The sequence below is a fragment of the Aphis gossypii genome, chromosome 2 (assembly GCF_020184175.1).
Source record: "Aphis gossypii isolate Hap1 chromosome 2, ASM2018417v2, whole genome shotgun sequence".
Taxonomy (NCBI): domain Eukaryota; kingdom Metazoa; phylum Arthropoda; class Insecta; order Hemiptera; family Aphididae; genus Aphis; species Aphis gossypii.
Window position 1 is genome coordinate 39,719,194 of NC_065531.1, and position 21,376 is coordinate 39,740,569.

At 32.0% G+C, this 21,376-nt stretch overlaps 1 protein-coding gene and 1 non-coding gene across 2 annotated transcripts; one reads left to right on the forward strand and one right to left on the reverse strand.

Annotated features, from left to right (window-relative positions):
* Positions 1 to 862: 862 nt before the first annotated feature.
* Positions 863 to 4,138, reverse strand: LOC114131773 (innexin inx2). The gene has a single exon (XM_027997074.2). It carries the CDS (start codon positions 3,620 to 3,622, stop codon positions 2,543 to 2,545), a length of 1,080 nt encoding a protein of 359 aa, XP_027852875.1. The 5' UTR covers positions 3,623 to 4,138; the 3' UTR covers positions 863 to 2,542.
* A 16,117-nt stretch (positions 4,139 to 20,255) lies between these two features.
* Positions 20,256 to 20,328, forward strand: Trnar-acg (transfer RNA arginine (anticodon ACG)). The gene has a single exon. It is a non-coding gene; the product is annotated as a tRNA-Arg (tRNA).
* Positions 20,329 to 21,376: the final 1,048 nt, after the last annotated feature.

Sequence of the window (21,376 nt, forward strand, 5' to 3'; positions counted from 1 at the left end):
TATAATAGATTATAATATGCGACTAATAAAAACATTGTTCCTTCCGGATAAACATCTCATTTCTATCTAGATTGATAAATGTTATGGTTTTGTTTGTTTTTTACATAAAAAAATTTCGTAGTTAAGAAACTAATATTATTATCTTGAAAAAAATATTAGTAAGATTTCGATACCATATTCTAATGTTCAAACAGATATAGTTAAACACTAACTAGTAACTACCGATATTTATAAATTTGTTAGATAATAATGTCAAACAATAACCAATATCCAACAGTTCATTAAATAATATTAATTAGGTACATACCTAAGAAATAAAATATCTGATACTATTATTGACCATAAATAGGTACCAATATTTATAATAAATGATACAATTTTTAAAAATTATAAGTATATAATTTTTATTTAATTACGCGCTGAAATTTCTGCAGAACCGTCGAACAGTATTGTGAAAACGGAAGTCTTTTGTACCTACCTTAGTTTGTTGTCTTCTATCGCAGAAAAAAAATATTGTGGTCGCAGATCAATGACTGATGAATTAACGGTTGTTTGCAAACCACAACATTCACCTGTTATAGTAGTTAACTATAATAGCAAATCAGTAACAATGTACGACCATCGCCATCATTGTGGCAATAATAACAATATTATAATCCCATATAGATTCACCGATTTCCATCGTTCAAGTTAACTTCAAATTCAATTTATTTTTAAGACAACTCTTACATTATGTATCGACGATATTCAAATTTCAAAGGACACGACTGATCAACAAAATATTTTCACGCTATACAGTTTTGAGTTTTCACCTATAATTACATAAATATAAATTCAATAGATAAAAAAATAAAATATAATATATTATTAAACGGATTTAGTTTATTAGGTTTCAAATACAAATATATATATCAAAAATATGGTCTACACAATTTGATAGTTGTTTATATAATATCTTTACAGTAAGTCATTATGATCCCTGCAAACAATTATTACAAATATAAATAATAGAAGAAAAAAAATCACCAGTCATATTATATACTTATAAAATGTCTTTTTTTCTTAAATTTTTTATTGTCTTGAATAAAACAGTATCTAATAGTCTTATATTGGCAGTCAATTTGGACTTAATTGACATAGCAGCTGTGTGCGCGTTTTTTTTTTTTTAATACACTCAAGAGTGTGTATATACCAAGTGGTCATCGTACAGTTAAATATCAATATGGAATGTTGAATAATTAATTTTGAGCGTACATGATAATTCGTCGAGATATGCACATCAATAATATTACTATATATATATATATTTATATAGTACAAAAAGGCACTTATGGAATTTCATTGTTAACATACATATTTAAATAATATATAGCTAATAATAATAATATAACATAAATGTATTATATTATAAGAACTTAACAACTAGACAAAAAAAAAAAAAGTCAGTATTAAAACTAAATCTAAAATAATAATTATTATAGCTAATTAGCATCACATATATGTTTCATGATTATCTTTATATAATTCATAAATTACATTCACGAGGCCCAATTTTTTTTTTAACGTATTTACACATTTAATAAGAAAGAATAAGACAATTTTGTACAATGTTTGTGCGAAATTCGTTAATTTTACTTATTTTGTTGTATATGTAGATTAAAAAATGAAGTTTACCCGAGTATGTTTGATTGTGGAATGTTAATGAAAAAGTAATATTAGTTAAAATTAATATAAATATATAAAACGCATGAACACATAGTTTGCTCAAAATGGAAGACTCGAAAAAATATTTCGATTATTGCAAAATATATCAGTAGTTGAGTAGTGTAACTAGTAACACTATTATGAAACTTAATGAAGTAGCACTACCACTGTAATGGGTAGAGACGATGATGTATCTTAAAATAATTTATAATATTTAGATGAATATATATATTGTGCTTAATAAAGAGTAATCAGTTTAAGTTTTAAGTAATCTTCAAAGATTAATTATTAATATACAAGCAAATATTTTGAATGGTCAATCATTGTGTTCAGAAGGATTAGGTAGCATGAAACCACAAGTTGTCAATGCACCAAATACTATGTTAACGTTAGGTATTTTAAAGAATGCAACTAAATATCACATTCGCATCACATGCCTATAGTCTGTGTTACCACAGATATTAAGTTATATTGTACATTATGTAGAAGAAAATGAGACCAACAATAATTTACCTTGTTATAAAAATATAAATAGAAAATATTGTAAAAATTATAGTTCAAAATTGTCAATCATATTTTAAAAACCGAGAAGTTTATTCATGAACACATTTTTGTAACTGCACAACCCCTTTTTTCCGATATAGGCGATCGGAAATTAATTTTAAAAACATCATGTATAGATAGCGCCATGCTTCTATGGGGTGATAAAAATTATATTGAAAAAAATAAAACAAATTGTCTAAAATTATTGCTTATCCATTCTTTGATTACCCTATGCTAACAATTTTTTGTTTAATTTAGTATTTAAATACATATTTGAAGTTGAATCAAGTCATATTTATACGCTCTGCTTACCATCCAACCGCTTGGCTAGGTCTGAGACAAGCTCCTTGAAAATTAAGGGGTCAATGTTCTTGCCCAACTGGTACAATACAAACCAATCACCGATCTGGCACTTCTTAGTAATGGTTTCAACGTCGTCCTGAGGAGCCAAACGAGATCTTGCTCTCAACAACAACAAACGGAATTTGGGCATCACTACAACAGCCGTACGGTACACCAAATTGAGACCACTGAGGACGGCAACAAACAAGAACCAGAACCACAGGAACACATAGATTTTTTCATTGACAATGTTGAGCGGCAACACACACAGACCATCTAACTTCTGGATGGATCCCGATGGACCATATTTGTGGAATGTACACTTAGTAACTTTAGGGAACACCCGAGCCATAGGATCTTCTCGCTCTTCGGGTTCCATTTCAGTGAACCTCAGCACGTCTGAACCATATGTACTGAACTCACCTTCGAGGAAGTAGTCCATGAAGAATATCTGGGCGATGACGTTGACAAAGTTAAGGAACTCGCATAGGAAGAAGCGTATGGCGTAGAAGTTCTGTGTGTGCAAGTTAGTGGCAAAGTAATCGATCAGAAGCTTCTTGCGGTCGGTCTTACAGTCCTCGCTGATGATCGGGCAGTTGAGGTCGAGCACAAGCATCTTGATGCGGCCGCCCTCCCACGTCTTCCACATATACCTGGGCAAGTAGAAGAACATGGCCTGGAAAAAGAGCACGAAGCACACCCACTGGTAGTACTTGTGGTACTTGACTTCGTCTTCTCCGTCCACGTGGGATGCGACGCCCGGCTGGACGACGTCTTTGCCGATGCGGCCACCGATACGGTTGGGTATGGTGAACGTCGAGTATATCCAACAATACGTGTCCATGATGTTGAGCGGCACATCGTCGACGATGCAATCGATCGGGTCACCGATGTACTGACGGGACGTGACGAGCAGCGAGAACGCCACCAGAATGATGACAGTCGCCTTGTAGTGCAATCGGAATATGTTATTGTCGATGCATACGCTGTCGATTTTCAGCAGCCCCTTGACGGAGCCGAACACGTCGAACATGGCAGCGGCGGCGGGTTTAAGCGCGAGTAATATTCACTAGACGGGAAACACACCGCCGGAAGTCGGAACCTCGTCGTCGACGGCAGCGGCGGCGGCGGTCGTCGGGACGAAGAAATGAGGAGAAAACGTTTTCAACCCGGACTCACGTGCGTGACGGGGAGCGCGTCATTTGGAGACGGACGCTGTAAAATCGGTCGCGATGTACGTGTCGTGTGTGCACGTCGATTGTCGGCGCGCGCGCGAGCACAAATGCATACGACGGAGACGATTGATAATGTTTGAATCGTTACGGAAAGAAGGCGAAAAAAAAAAATTCGATAAACCGAACGCGGTCACATGGATAAACAAAAAAAACACGTCGGACGAACTCGGCCGTTTCTCGTGGAATGAATCGCGGGCGGCGGGCGGCGGCCTGCGCGTACTGCGCGCGGTGGGGCGACGGCGGCTGATTGTGCGTGCGCGTGCGCACGGACGTCGTTGCGTTGCGTTCGGCGAGTGTTTGTTTGTGTGTGTGTGTGTGTGTGCAACTGTGACGACGACGCCACGGAATACGTCGTGCGCGGCAGGTAGGAAGGGCGGGAGGGCGTCGGGTCAATGGAGTCGGACGGCGCATGCGCGAAACGCCGCTTCGGAGGGCCTGCCCGCCGCCGGCTGGTCGCTACTACCCGTACGCAAACGGGTCTCTCTCCGCGTCCGCCACTCTCTTTTGTTAACGACGCGTCGTCGTCGGCGACAATACACCGAAGGGAAAAACCGGTTGTGCGGTGTACAGCTGTCTCGCTCGTACCAACGGCCCGGGCCGAACCGGCACACAACATTCCTCGCTCGGCGTGTCGTCTCCGCACCGCCGCCGACCGACTCGGCACGGCAGACGGTCGGGCCGGCCACCGGTTCGCGAGCGCTAGCGGTCGAGGCGGCGGCGGCGGGACGGCTTCTACGCTACCCGGTCGCGGTGCACACCCGCCGCCACGGGTTCCCAACCTGTTCGACATCGTCGCACGACGAGAGATACGTTCCGCGTCGACGCCCATTTCACCGAGGATCGGTATCCGCGGTGCGGGGAGGGGTTACGAATCGGTTCACAAAACGTTTCGATGAACGCGGACGGGTACGTTCGTCATCGATGACGATCGTCGAATATTCGCGCCGTCGTGTTGTTACGGTCGCGTCCGTCCCGAACCATAACAACGCCCAAACTTGGCACTCTTCGCCGTCGTATATTATAATTCGTACGTTATCATTAAAAACGCCGTAAATCCGTTTAGCGTGTAAACCCGTTGCTGGTTTTCATCGCCGACGAGAGTGTTCCGCGTCAGCCCGTTATTTAAGATCACTCGAGAGACCGAATGTCCGTCATTACGATCCATCATAATATTATGGGTACTCGCCATTCGGTTGCATAAAATATCGTGAAATATCGCTCGTTAATTAGACGGTCCGACCGACCGTGGGTATAATATCGTTCGTTTTTCCGTCATGACTATTCTACTTGTGTCTAGTGTTGACCACCTACAACTATTATATAATATATTATTGCCTCACGAAACGTGACGGATCAATTAGGCGCTATCTACCCGTTTTATAATAATTATACATATTTTATACATCCTAAACGACCGATAATCGATCTATCGAAACCATACCGACGGAACGTTCCGAGTTTATTTATTTTACTGTAAGCGATTATAGTAATAATAATTAATATGGATCACTGCGAATCGTAGTGCATAGACACTATAAACAAAACAAGCAATCGCACAGAAATGTATATTGTGTGGTATCGTTTAACGAAAATAGGAATGCTCGAGATTAATTTATTGTTAAGTCTAAAACATACCTAGTATCCGACAAACTAGTATCGAAGAATTCGAAAAACAATTAATTTTCCAAAAAGCACACAAAACATATTACTCAACGTCGCTGATTCGCGCCACGTTTGAGCTGGGAATTTTACCGGTTTTCGATCGATTATAATTAGATAAATTAAATTTAATTAATAAACGAATAATATTTTTCGAGTATATGTTTTAAACCGCAACTCAGAAAATAATTTAAACCGTGGTTAATTCAACGCACGCTATTATATTTTTGAAATATGTCATCATGCACGTTTTTTGCGGTTTTAAAATTTTTTTTTGATTTCAAGTAAAAAGTAAAATAGGTTTCTTTAAACGTTTTTTCGTGTCGTGTCTAAAAAAATCGTAAACAGAAAACATTATTTTTTATACTGTTTATAGTATTTACGTTAATAATGCTTAAAAATTTTTTTGTCTTCGACTTCCAATTTCAAAAACCTTGGTCATCGCATGTGCCACACTGTAATCGGTGGACGTTGTTATAGTTGTAATAAGTCTCTACATTTTTATGGTACCTACAGAAATTTGTGTTGTGTATATAAATATTATAAACTCATCAAAACAGTACAGTGCATTGTAATATGATGATGTGTAGGTCATCGCACATAGTATACATAATATATTATTATTTATAACGTTATTAACAATGATGACCGTTCCTATATCCTTGATTCGTCAGATTTTCGGTGGCGTACGTCGTATTTATCGCGGAAAAAGTTAATAATAATATATCAAAAAAATGGCAAGTACAGAAATGACTGTACACCCTAATGACCTCGTAAATAAATTACGTATGGTGATTGCAATTTCGATTTCAAGACAGAATTGTTTTATGTCGATCTTCAATCCTCTATTTGAAGTAAAAACTTTATGCATCCGCAACAACAGCTAAGATTACACACGGTTAATATAATTTGTGTATCACAGTACTTAATACTTAGGCCTTATGTCCTTATACACTGTAACCGCGGCTGCAAACAGTAAATATAATATATATTATTTTTTATTCACCTTCGCCGCTATATTCCCTGAGAAACGCGACGATTGCCAAGTAATAATGATCGTTAGATCGCATATAGATCGAATATTTTGCTATATTAGTCATAGAGTGGTGTATAGTATATGTAATTAATTCTTGGCTTTGACTTTACTTCTATATAAAACGAACGACACGTATTTGAATTTTGCAGTATACCTATACCCAGAAGCCGGTCATGCAGTAGAACTAGGCGTGCTGCAGCAGTAAACCCGATCGTATAATCATATGCGTAAAATATGTTCGTGTACGTTACGAAATTCGTACTCGTTTCGTATCTAAGTATGTTTAATAATTATATCCGATTGAACACGAATCGTCGCGTGTTGGCCGGAGGAAATAGTGTCGGCCGAACTCAAGGTAAAAACGTTTTAAACGATATTATAAAACATATATAGACGATATTTTCTTGCAGCCGACAACGTTGTACCTATAACCTATATATTACAACACAATATTTCGTCCACTCGACGAATTTTTGTGACTTGTGATAAATAGTAAATATTACATCGTACATATGGGCTATGATATTTATAAAAATATCTCACCGATTATTACTCGATCGGATGGATTCTCGCGGGATCGGATGAGGAACTACAATTGTTTCCAGAGCGATTTGTTGTTCACCGGGAAACAAAAAATATTGTATCTTAAAATGTAAACATTGTGCATCACTATTATGTATACGGATATTTTGTTGGTATACCGAGAAATGGCTCCCGAAATTGAGAGTTTGAACGGAAGAAGAACACCTGCTGTCGAAGACAAGAGTACCTTGGACCTTATAGGTGATTTTAGAGGCTGCAATAGAGACAAGAGACGATTTTATAATATGAGCGTATATTATTGTCAAACTCAAACAGTCAAGACAAGAATAGAATAAAAAATGGTCACATTCCCTCCTTTCTATCGGTGTGCTGGTGTGCATATATAAATAACCAACCGAACTCGTATGTTTTGTTGTCTATTGACAAAAACGCATCTCTACGTCAGATGACAAAAGTAATACCACTGGCCATCGACTATTATAATCTATATGTGTGTGTGTATATCACTGTTGGCGCCGAATATTTTCAAAACATTCGGTTTTCGAAAGACGTCGGTGCAGTATATTGTTATTTATCTCTATATTTATTATTGGTACGAAGGCACCCGGCACACACCTAACCGTAGTGTAGTCCTTACCTGCAGGCTCCAATAATTCATTTAACCAAAATATTATTGTTCTCACAATAAATACACTCGATACCAACCACTTATATAAGGGGAGGCGCCGGGTACTAATCATTTTTCTCCAAAATAATGGAAAATATGTTATTATTAATATTAAAAGTGTTATATTTATGTGTTTTCAAGTACCTATAGGTACTACCTATAGGTATTTGTATATATACAAATCAAAAAATTACTTGTTCATAATTTTATATATAATAGAATAATATAAATCAAATAAATCTTTTAATTATTTGGAGGAAAATGGATCCTTGATACTATAGTTTAAAAAATGAGTGGAGAAAAATGGAAAGCACCTTTCATTATTTTTGGAAGAAAACGGTATTTGAATTTGGAGTAGAAAATGGTTTCACCCCATAAATACAATACTTAAGTACTTGTGTTTTGCATATATGGTTTAATGATAAACATTTAGGTACGAAGAATTAGTGTTTTAAAAGTCATAATCTCTTCCAGCTATAGCAATGAGATAAATCTAAAATAGTGTACTTAAAATATTTTACCAAGTACACGCTTTGTTCACAATAAAAGACTGAAAAAAAACAAAATTTTATATTGAATAAGAAAAAAAATTTTAAAAATATATAATTTTTAATTTATGTTTATTATATATGTACCTAAATTATTGTCAATTAATAAAACTGATAACAAAAATATTTATTATTTATATATATGAAGTAATGATAAATGAAAAAAAAAATCCAAGTTTAGAATCTGCCAAATGCCGATTGCAGATTTCCCATGGTGGTGTGTGGAAGTGATATTACTGCCCTATAGCCTCATCACCTGCAGTGTAAAATACGTGATTTTTAAATAAATATACGTACCTATATATGTACCTTCTACAGTCGTCCGTCGACATAATATTATTGTGTTCGGCGCCACTGCAGCTGGAGTGTGCGTGCGTGGTTCTTTCGTAGAAACGGAGACCGCGAATCCTCAACAATAAACCTGCAGTAACCTGCGTATTCAGTATTCATTTTTCAGTCTGACAGAGAAACAAGTTATTTATTATTTTTTTTTTATCCAAAAGAGATTTTCCCTATATCATACATAGTGCAATTAGTGCATATATTATGATATACTATAATAACGTATACGCACGTATTTAATATAGTCACACACCAACGAACACTGCTATTGCAATGTATATAGGTACCTACAATATGTCTAGGCAGGTACCTATACCTATCTCTTACACGCGCGCGCGTTCGGACGCCCTCGTTCGAAATGTGTATAAAAACGTCTCGTCGTCGTCGTCGTTTTATATAATATAATAATATCTCGTAAACGGTCATTAAATTCGTGCGTGGGAAATTTCACCAGTCGTGATTGTATGCGCATAGCAATAGTATATAATATAGCATAATATGTTATATACTCTCTCGCGGTCTCGGGAGTCGGGTTTCTCACAAATCACGCGGGGTTGCGGGGCGATGTCGACCAAGTGCGACTGTTTTCTCATAGCACGCGTTTAAAAAAAAAAAAAAATACACACACATTTATATTTGTACTCTCGCCATCTATACACAATACCGTGTGAGTATATGTATACATGTGTGTGTTTGTGTGTATTTGTTTCCTTGACGATTGCCCCGAGAAAATTACGGATAAGGTTAGGTGTATAAGGTGTATTCAACTGTGTTGTGTCTCGTATAGTTGTACCGTACTTGTATGTGTACCGCCGAGCTCGCACAATCGTTTATACGCATCGCCGCCACAGACGACAATAATAATAATAATAATAATAATGTAGCACACTCTTAGGTATATACCTACGATTCATATATAACCCGATCCGGTCTCGTCGTCCTGCAGTTATGCCATAAAAATGATAAAATAATCATATACTACACTATGCGCGTTTTATAATAATGCGGTCGAAACGGAATTAAAATAAATATAATGTAATATCAAACAAACGAGACCCGGTTGAGTACATAGACCTATAATATTACAGTACTTACTAGGAGTATAATATAATTTACATTAAGGAAGGATTTACGATTTTCTCAAATAAGACAATATTGTGTGCAACGCAGATGTCATCCTAAAAGATTTCCTTTCGACTATACGAGATTTATATATACAAAACATATAGAGTATAGCAGTACTGCAGTAGTCCTTATATATGGTGAGGTGTATACGGCGATAACCGTATGTGTATATACATATTATTATTTATTTGACATTTGTGCCGAACTGCTAAAGAATAATACGAATACATTTTATTTAAAGCTCGTGGATGCTTTTCCTGCATGATAATTTATAGTACGATTTGAAGCATTTCTAAATTTGTTGAAACACGAACGTGAGAAAAGCATCGAACTGCGCATGTTACAGTTGTGTATAACTAGAAAAGTTTATTGTGTTAAGAACATGTAGATAACTAAAAAGGTAATAAATAAAATTTAAAACGAGACAATGTGACAATAAGTAATTTTAATAAATCAATAGACAATAGACAAATTCAAGACATCAATAACATGATGATGAAATCAACCATTTTATTCATTGCCTATTGCAGATTAATGTTTATGAAAGTTTACAAGTATTTAAAGTTTTGGTAAGTGGAGTAGTAGTCCAGTACTTCGGGGTTGGAATATTTCCGTACATCTCACTCTGCATCAGTCACTTCAACTTTAAAGTTTAAATAATTATAACAGTTTATGAGTTATAACTTATTACTCATAAATTACTCTTCCAAATTTTGATTTTATGTATATAAATACTCCAAAAAATATTTTACTTCAGACTATGAAATGTAAAAAGTATGTATTGTCGTTCAAAAAAGAAAAAAATTAAAAAATATAATTTTTATTAAAAATGTTGTTTTATTTCAACTGGAAGTTATGTGAGAATTTATTTTTTCAAAAACGTTTATAGATTTTGAAATAATGAGTATTGTTCTATCAAAAAACTCACCCAGCTTAGATTGATATCGTCTGTATCAAATCAATGATAATCTTGGTACACCGTAAATGCATTTAATTTTTTTAGTCTGCGTGGCGTATATTTTTTGGTATGTTGTGATCGTATATTAAGTATAAAATAGATTACTGCGTGTGCTAAAATATTGTTGAAAACGTTTATAGATTATTTGGGTTTGCTTTGTGTAGTTGTTATTGAATCTAAATCATTATACAAACCAATATGGTTATTCGTTCATATATGTAGGTTGTAGGTATATTATATGAGTATAATACCATATTGTACCAATAATAAGAAACGTACATTTTTATATCTTCTACAGTGCTAACAATTGGAATGACTGCATTTTTCAATAATTTAAGGTTTGGCAGGATCCATAGAGCAATTACATAATAAGACTAAACACTATAAAAAGGCCTTGAGCATCCCTTATTGTTTGTATCTTGTACCCATGTTAGAATTTTGCTATCGATTATGATATTTTGGTATTCCTATAATGGAAAGAGGATGAAAGAAATTTAATTTGATATTGATTAATTTTCTATGTATTTGAATTAAAGTAATTTCTAAGTTTTGGAAACGGTAACGCAGTGTAATATATAATATATTATATATTATACATATTATATAATATAGGTAATTATCTTATTGTAGAAATATCGGAAGCGCTAACTCTATTTTGCTACTGACGCTTATATAGGATCTTGGCGATAACGCATATAATACGTAAATATAATATTATGATTCCGTGATATGACCTGAAAACAGTAGCGGGCCATTCATTAGAGTTAGATAACACTTATGTTAATGTACGTCGTATGCATACCTAAACCTAATAAAATGTATAATATATGTATATATTATAGACTATAATATACAGTTACACGACAATCCCGAGTTTGACGCCGGCTGATGACGCAGGAAAGAAATAAAAATACTCGCATAACAAATAATAGTTGTTTTACATATTATTTAATAAAATATGCAGCTATCGCTTTAGAAAACGTATGATAAATACGCCGGAATGTAATACAATAAATATTATATTTATTATAAAATATAATATTATATGTGCACGAAGACTTTTATTTATTAAATGTGAAATAAGACGTTGCTACAACAGTGGTAAGACAAACCCATTGTTTCGTGGTTTCGCCGGAACCGAAAACGTTTACGCCGATAATATAATATTATACAGAAGAAACTAACAGAAAAATCAGAATATTATATAATATATATAAAAAAAAATAAAAATTATACAATATTATTATATTATACCATCGCTGTTGTCCCTGTCAATGATTTTTTTTGCTGTGTAGTTTAGTTGTAGACTACGTATTATAGTATGTCTAGTCTATATGGGTTTCCAACAATGCTAGCCACTCAAAGAGTTCAACGTAATTTTGTGCGGTTTTCTAGTCACTTTTCAAATTTCTTTGTCTACCACACAATTATGCCCCTGTATATACTTTAATGTATCTTTCTCGGATGAGCTGGGAGCTGGGACGTTGCACTTTGTTCGTTGAAGAATTTCTGAATGGCAATGTCAAATTGTCGTTACTTTACTTTATGGTACCTCAAGTCCTCAACGTTCAACTCCACTATTTGTTTTTACATTTCTCATGCCACCACCTGCAGTTATTTTACTATAACAAGTCACTAATCTTAAAACCTCAATATTTTTTTCTTAATTAATTATAATTATAAATTATACTCGTTTATAAATCACTTCACAGTTCGCACTACAAAGTTTATTATAGCATACTTAGCATACCTATCATTTTTAAACGAGCTATTACTTAGATGGCTATAGATGTATTATATTAAGCATTTTCGTGTTGAACTAATGTAATTACTAATTGTACATAATATAATAATAAACAAACATGTATACAAAACAATAGCTGAGTCCGTGAAAAATAGTATTATATAGCATACATATTATACATACATAACAGTAATACAGTACACTGTTATGATTAAACGAGGATGAGGAATTGTTAATTTAAAATGAAACGCTATACAATATAAAATGCATCGTGAAAACGCGTATTAAAGTGATTCACGATGTACATAAAGGACGAAGCGTGTGAAAAATACAAGTATTTACGAATGAGTTTTTACAATATTTTATACTAAACTTATTTTGTACACAAATTGTCTAAACGTTGGGCGCTTTCAAACTCGCAATTCGCTTGGTCGTATCATAATATATCACTTTTATATTTACAGGTACGATGAATAGGTATGTAGTTATGCACTTATGCGCGCCATCAAACGTCTCGGACTAGTATTGTTTAATGTTTTAGCGTTTCACTGTCCGAAACCGGACAAGAACAATAAATTTCTCACTTCACACACACGCACACATATTATAATAATATATTGCAGGCAAAGGCATTCAATTTATTATAATTGTTATAACTTTGTTTTTTTTTTTAATACATCGACCATGTACCTATACTATAAAATCATTTGAAAATAATTAAAATCGTGTACTCGAATTACTGAGAAAATAAATATTTATGTGTACATAGACACAATATTAGCAGCCACTATCTGATGTAGGTATTTCACCATCAATCATCATGTATTACATCATTGTACAATCATTTATAGGTAACATATTAGTAAGTAGTGAACACGACATAACAATATGCCAGTAAGACCATAAATATAGAATATTTAGTTTTTAGATTTAGGTATTTAGAAAAAAAGTAACCAATATTGGCGGATATATTAACTATTAGATAAACACTGCTACCGAGAGAGAGTAAAATCAAAAGGACTTTTATTAAAAATTGATTTTAAAATAATTATTTTACCCACTTTTGGATAAATCATTCCTAATGAATAATGATAAAATATTTTGAATGTATAAATTTTATTTTTCCCGTGAATAAATGTAGTTATTGTGGCTCTATGCCTCTATAATAGACTCTTCTGACAAAAACAAGTAATAATACACGACGTTTTAACGTTCACCTAACTGTAATATTTGAATTTCAGCAGTTCAGTTCAACTATCGTCTACGATTACCACCTATCCGTTGACGAATAATAAATTCGTATAACATAAATATTTCGAAATGCGAATTGATGTGTGTATAATGTATATAAGTAGATGCTCACTGTTTGCAATTTGTTATTATATTTTTTTTTTTAATTCAATATCATCAAACCGGTTCAAAATCGGTTATTCGTTGTTTTACACTTCACGGATTTTTGTACGAGATTATAATAAACTAAAATAATACATTATTCAAGAGTCGCGATTTTTTCGGCACGCCGCGGGATATATTATACCGGATAGAATATATCTACGTAAACTGCACGTTTTACAATTGCATATAGCCATATAGGTATAACGTTACCAGTATGTAATGTATATGTGAAACGAAAAATCAGCGAGTACAAAGACTTATCGGTTATGACTTTTGACATTTAGATATTTGATTTTTCCAATTACTCATACACAATAAATATCTAAATGTAAACATCAATAATTTGAGCTAATCGTAACAAGACACGTTACACACTCCAATGCTTATATTATTTATTATTACGACAATTTTCAGCATATGGTCGGCCTTTTTTTTATAATATATATAGAAGAATCCTCTGAAAAAAAGACATGTTGCGTCACGAACTTTCTGAGACACTTCGAGTATTCTACGAAATTTATGAAATGACGTCATAGCGTGTATGATAGTAACTGCAATTATACAATGACTAAACAAAACGTCATTTCATAATTTTGTATGAAATGCATTTTACAAATAGTTACTGATTACATTATCAGAGCCGATTCTTTCGCTTGAAAAATGCTTTCAGTTTAAAAAAGATGCGCAATAGCCAATATGTATAATATATAAACTGATTTTTTATATAGTAGATGTCGAGCGTACTTAAAGTTGAAGAAATAATGAAGATGGTTAAATTTGTAGGTAGCCATGGTTAAAAAAATTACTTTAGTAATTAATATTAAAATATTTACAAATATTTCTTATTTTTTTGCTTTCTCTCGTTGTTTTAAAAAGCACTTAATATTTTGAATTTTAACATCCCAAAAGTACTAATTAGATCCAATTTTTACTCGAAACATTCCTTAAAACTGACGATTAGAACATTCTTTATAATAGAAAATGTATATTTACTTCTTTAGGCACAAAAATAAAAAACATACATCTTTATAAAATCAATTATTTGCTCTGCTTAGAATCTACAACTATAGTAAAACTATATTATCATTTCAACAACTTTGTGCGATTTTGATAATAATTGATAATTTATTTTATTCTTTAGTACAAAATATGACTTTAATATACATAAAGCAAAAAATATAATCATTTTTATGTACCTATTTAAAAAAGAAAAATTTAAATTTAAAAAAATGATAAATTTGTAAAATATAGAACTTTTGTGGAATGGAAATGTATGTACCCTTGTAGTTTTGTACTTAGCTATAAACGTTGCTATGTGAAACGTTAAACGTTATTTATTCCTGTGACTGAACAAATTACTGTATTATGTAATACAATGGAGTATGAACGAAAGTCACTATACTAGTCAATATATCAAATAGATCCATTACCAACATACCATATAGTTAAATATGATCTGAAATTAATCTTACGTTTTGCATTATTTCTCCCAAAATAATAATAATAATAAATTGTACAATACGTGTTTAATGTTTATGATTTATAAACTATAGACATATTATACATAATAAGGCGTATTGTTACGAAAAAAAGTTCTCAGCAGATCGTTCTTTTAGAGTAAGCACTGTATATAGTTGAAATAAATATTTTTTGATAAAAAGGTCGTATACCTATACATAAAAAAAAGATAGGCAAGTGGTACTATTCCGCTATAATACATTAAGTGTCGAGTGGTTCACTATTATGGGTGTATTAAATTTAAATTCAATGATGTATCATTGTATAAGAAAAACGATTTTCAGCGTAAACGATCAGTAACCTATAATAATATCAATAAATATATTTTCTAATGTGTTTTTTTCTTCGATATAGTTATTAACGCCATTAATTTTTATTTTAGTTTTTATTTATATATCTATACTATAATATAAAACTGTACATAACTCAAAACGTTATTTTACTTTTCTGTAAATATCACGAAACACTGAAACAGTAAAAATGGATACATAATATTAAGTTAAAATAAATAAAAAATGTCATTGCATTTATTAAATAATAATATAATATATATAAATGTTTTAAGAGTTTCAGCGAATATTGTTTTTAGATTATAAGAAAATAATAGTTACATCATCAAACATCGAATGTTATTTATCATTTAAATTTGAATTTAAAATGTCCATAAAAAATAATTACCTTTACATATTTTTTAGATTTTATTGTTTGAATATTAACTATACTTATGAGTTATGAGAAATCTTGTATCAAATTTTAAGAGTTTTAACCAAGAAATTAATTTTTTATCAACATTAATAAGAAAAAAATCAAAAATTTCAATGTTCCATAAAAGGCTCAAAAATATACTTTGAAGATTATACAAAATATAGAAAATGATTATATAAATACTTTGGTGAAAATTTCAAGTTTCTGTGCTTATTTGAATTACAAAGTAAGGAAATCAATTTATAGTAAAAATCCCATTTTTCCTTTTATGTTTATTTGTTTTTCTAGATTGTACAAAACAATACTATAAGCATTTTTAATTTTGATCTATTCAAAATACAAACTAAATTCAATTATTTATTCAAAACCACCCTTAAAGTTAAAAATTAAAACATTTTATCGACAACTTATCACAAAAAAAAAAAAAAACACATCATTGTAAACTACTAAAATAAATATATTCATCGCCCCACTTAGAATCTAAAAAAAGAGCAGAGAAATGTAAAACGATAATCGTATCGATACGGAGCTTCGGTAAAAAACAAAACCTCCGCTGGGCGCACCAAAACAAGTTATGTATAAATAATTTTCACAGCAATAGAAAAACGAGAACCAATCCGACGCCGATCCGTTGCAGCATATAATATACGAAGAAAAATATTCGTGTCTTATAGTTGATATTATCTGAAAATAGCTGTATTTACGTATTATAACGAATTTATAATATAACCTTAGATTGTGTATGTATATATTATAATACATACAAATATACAGTGTAAAATGTGTGATCCGACATACCTATATACCTATGTACGAGTATATGAAACCATAAATCACTTTTCTAAAGTTATCACCAGACCATATGTTTAAGTATGAGATTAGGTACATTAAATTAATTAATATATTAAAATGTAAAATTAATATATATGTAAAACCTCAACCTATAGGTGTGTTATTTCAACATTTTGCAAAAAAATCTCTCAGTAGCCAACCACACAATAAAATCCACTTTAAAAATAGGTATAAGTTTCTGTTTTAAAAAAAAATATTATTAAATATTATAAAATGTTAATAATTTAATGTTTCTTCTATAATAAAACTAAAAGATAGGAAGTAAAATACACAATAAACATGCAAAAAGACTATTAATTGCATTTTTTTCGTGAACATTTAGAAGATAGCTAATAGGTACCTTAATAAGTACAAATAGATACAAACTTAATGTTTGATAAATACACTATATAATTAAAGGGATAAATTCTCTTTTTCTCAATTAAAAAATGATCACCTTTATTATCTACCTATATAAAACGACTAAGAGTGTATCAAATCGGTATTATTTGTGTTAAAAAGATCATTAAAATTCAATTATAAATCTGTGAATTATAAATACTAAATAGCGTTTAATTGATAATATATTATACATATTGCATAGCCACTTATCTCAAATTAAGCAGAATAATATTCAATATTATATATAGTCTTATGGGTAAAAAAGTAAATCGCTTCCACGCAGTGTACCTCCGCGGGCGACGTCTTAGATGGCTAAAGATTTAATGTTACTCTAACTCACAGTAATTATTAGCAATACATGCATTTATGGTTGTATTAAATGTTTGTTATATTGTCAGACTTTACTCAGACTTAACAGCCAGATATGAACAAACATACATATTTTTTCAATTCTTGCAATATCCTCATAATATAGGTAATATTATATAATATTTTGATTTTAAATATCACTTATGCGTGTAGTGTGTACTAGTATTATTGTACTATAACTATATATAAGCATATAGCTCCCCACTTTCACACACATGGCAGCCGATAGTATCGCAAATATCAACCCACTATAGGCCTATGGTTTAGACAAGAAGGAAAAATCTCAACACTGGGAGGTGAGATATTAACAGGTATGAAATAAAACCCATTTACGCAAAACATTTTTATATTATGGCTATACATGTAACATGTAGAGACACCCAAAATGGTAAAATTCACCCACCAGGATAGAACTGATGAGCTGATGTAAATGTCTCAATTAATAAAAAAATAAGTGGCATATAAATTATAGTTAATGTCGTTAATGTCACTTGTCAGTACATATAGGTCGATTAGTTTAAATTGGTTATGGAAATTTTAAGATCGATAACATCGACAATACGGTTTAACATACTGATAATAATTGTTATTTTATTGCACGAGGAAAGACGGGAAATGTCCCTTCCAACATTTGTGAATCTATTCGATATATATGTTTTAGCATCGAGATAAGAGCCAGCGTTCACGTTTCTATCTCTCCTTCCGTCCAAATAAAAATAAACGTAGGTATAGGTACTATTTTCACGAACACGACCGGCTACCGTTAGTGGTGATCGTTGGATTTTTTACGTTTTTATACCCACGACGAGACGTCCTCCGGCCGGTAGGAGATAACGAGTTTCGTAATACATACTACGTATAATAATAATAATAATATAACATTCGGAGTCGACTTTTTCTTCTTCTCCTACTCCTCCCCGGCTCCGGATACCTATACGTTATTATTAACGCCGTTGTACGGTGGCTCAGCAGCTGTGCAGTATACGACTTACGTGAGTACGAGATGGCTTGAAAATCCGGCGGTGGTTATTACCACTACTACCGAGTTACACGGCTCGGTGGGCGGGGTGTTGAGGTCTTTCTCCGCAGTCGTTTCTCACCCCGTCCCGCATGTTCCGCAGCGGAGAAGGCAGCGACCCGAGAGCGAACTCCAACGGACCGTTTTCAAACGAGACGAGTGTATTATAATGTACACGTCGCCAACGACTGTAGCTGCAACTGCGTACGACGTATACGTATGTTATACTACATTACGGGATGATTATTTTGACACTTGGACAGTAAACACTCGTTATTTCTCGAAAAAGTATTTACGTTTTTGAAAATATTTTTCAATGTCTGAATTCGTTCCGATAAACAACACATTTCCTACTGGAATAAAATGTATTTTTTAACATTACATGAAATTTAAATATATATATAGATGAATTTCAAACGATTATAATGAACTCTAATAATTTATAATACTTATTACCAATAATAGAATTCAAAGTTTAGGTGAGCAGAATGGGTAACCTATAATTATTAACATTTTTTCGGGACATCATTGTAGTGTGTATCACACTGTGCTACAATTCATTTATAATTTGATTTTTATTATAGGTACTTAAAAAAATGTTTAAATACCAAATAGTAATTTTGAGACAATGAGTGATTACTATCAAAATAATCGCCCATTACAATATTGTATAATATTATTATCACCTGATTCGACATTAAACTACAGCAAATTAGGTAACTGCATTGTTTGATACATTTTTTAGGATATTACCGATAGGCGATAGGTAATTATATTATTGAGCGCAACGTTTGTAATCGACTTATTTCTGAAATAATATAATATAATTTATTATTTAATAAATTTACATTATCTTAGTATTTAGGTTTTAGGGGTATAATTATAGTTATGTAGTAATATTATAAAACTCTTTTAATACAACTAGAAAATATTTAGGTTTCAACTATTTTCTTGGTTAAAATTACCAAATTAAGTTTTCCATTTTCAGTGTGTATTGTTTACTGTGGCTATATAGGTAACTCTAAATATACTCTACATTGCAAAATTTGAAATAAAAATGCAAGAGATTTATAATTTTTTTATTGAAAACATCCCAACTACAATATTATGACAGTAGAGTTATAAGTACTTACTTACTTTAAATAATAGCATAATACTGAATAACCGAAGTACCTACATGAAATATTATTATTAATTATAATCATTCCATTAAATAATAAATTGTTTAAATGTTTAAAAGTATTCAAAAAATAAATCCAATACACTATATTCAAGCTATAAAATAATTATTATATGATAATAATAATAATATACAATTAGTAGGTTGAAATGGAAATTATTTGACGCCCAAGCGCAATCATGTATTATCAAACAACAATTATTAATGATTATTGATTGGTATTTGGTAGGTAGCTTAATTCATGTTATTCACATAGTTTAAAAACGGGCGGTCAAATACTTTAAATGGACAACTTGTATTATCATGACGGTTGTTTTTCAATATGATAACATGAACCGCAGTTACCATAAACGCGTTTATATACTCACGTTTTGCCACGTCCACACACCGAGGCCTTGTGGCGCAACGGATAACGCGTCTGACTACGGATCAGAAGATTCCAGGTTCGAATCCTGGCAAGGTCGGAGAAATTTTTTGTATCTTTTTACCAAGCCGATTTCCAACAATTTTCTCTTTCCACCGACCGGTCTATAGTACTTTATTTCTTAAATAGTTGAATACCTTCTTACACAATCGATACAAACGATTTCAATAATTATAATACCTATTAAATCGTTTATTATAATTTATAAATCAATTAACTTTACTAAATTAATAATAATTTTTATATTTATTCGTTTATTATAAGAGGTACGTCTAAATATTTTTTAAAGGGAAACCAATCAATTGCGACCACTGGATGCGAAAATATGACTCTTTCTTTGGTGCGGGGAGTCGATCATCGATTTTTTTAAAGCCCACAGACAGTAGGCATGTACCTAGATGGGCAAACAAACGAAGCATTTAAATTTGGAGGAAAAATCTAATTACGGGTGTTTACCAGTTGCCCGCCACGGCTGTATCGAGATTTTAAAAATATACCAGTTGCCCCCAACCAGATGTACCAATTTCCCCCAATCGAATGTACCAGTAGCCCTCACATGTTAATATGTACACGCTTACAACATATAGCTCGTAAAATAGGAAAGGTAAATATACAATATTTTTATTTTTTATACATGGAACTTAGTGCATATTATTGCATAATTAGTATGATCGAATTTATTGTATTTAAGTCAATAATAATTAAATTGATCAAAGTATATAACTTGGTTTTTTAGTCAAACATAAATTTTATTTTTATAAATACAATCCTATGGAACAATATACTATGTACTTTCGCCGATCATTTATATTTAAAAATTAAAAAAAATATGAAGTCGTAGCATATAAAACACATATTTCTACTATTAATTGAGACTTATAAATTTCATTACTAAAATAATAATTAATGCACGAAAAAAAAAATATTTTTTTAATTATTATATTGAATATGCCACTCATCATTATAATTAATAAAAAAAATCTAAAATATTCTCTAAATATTCTTTAAACTTGTAATTATGCAGATAATATGATTTTTTTTTCTTAAACAGTTCAATAGAAACAATAAATAACCATTATGCACCATTA

What these genes read in the sequence shown, in the direction of transcription:
- LOC114131773 (XM_027997074.2), bottom strand. Translation starts at nt 3,622, where the DNA reads ATGTTCGACGTGTTCGGCTCCGTCAAGGGGCTGCTGAAAATCGACAGC.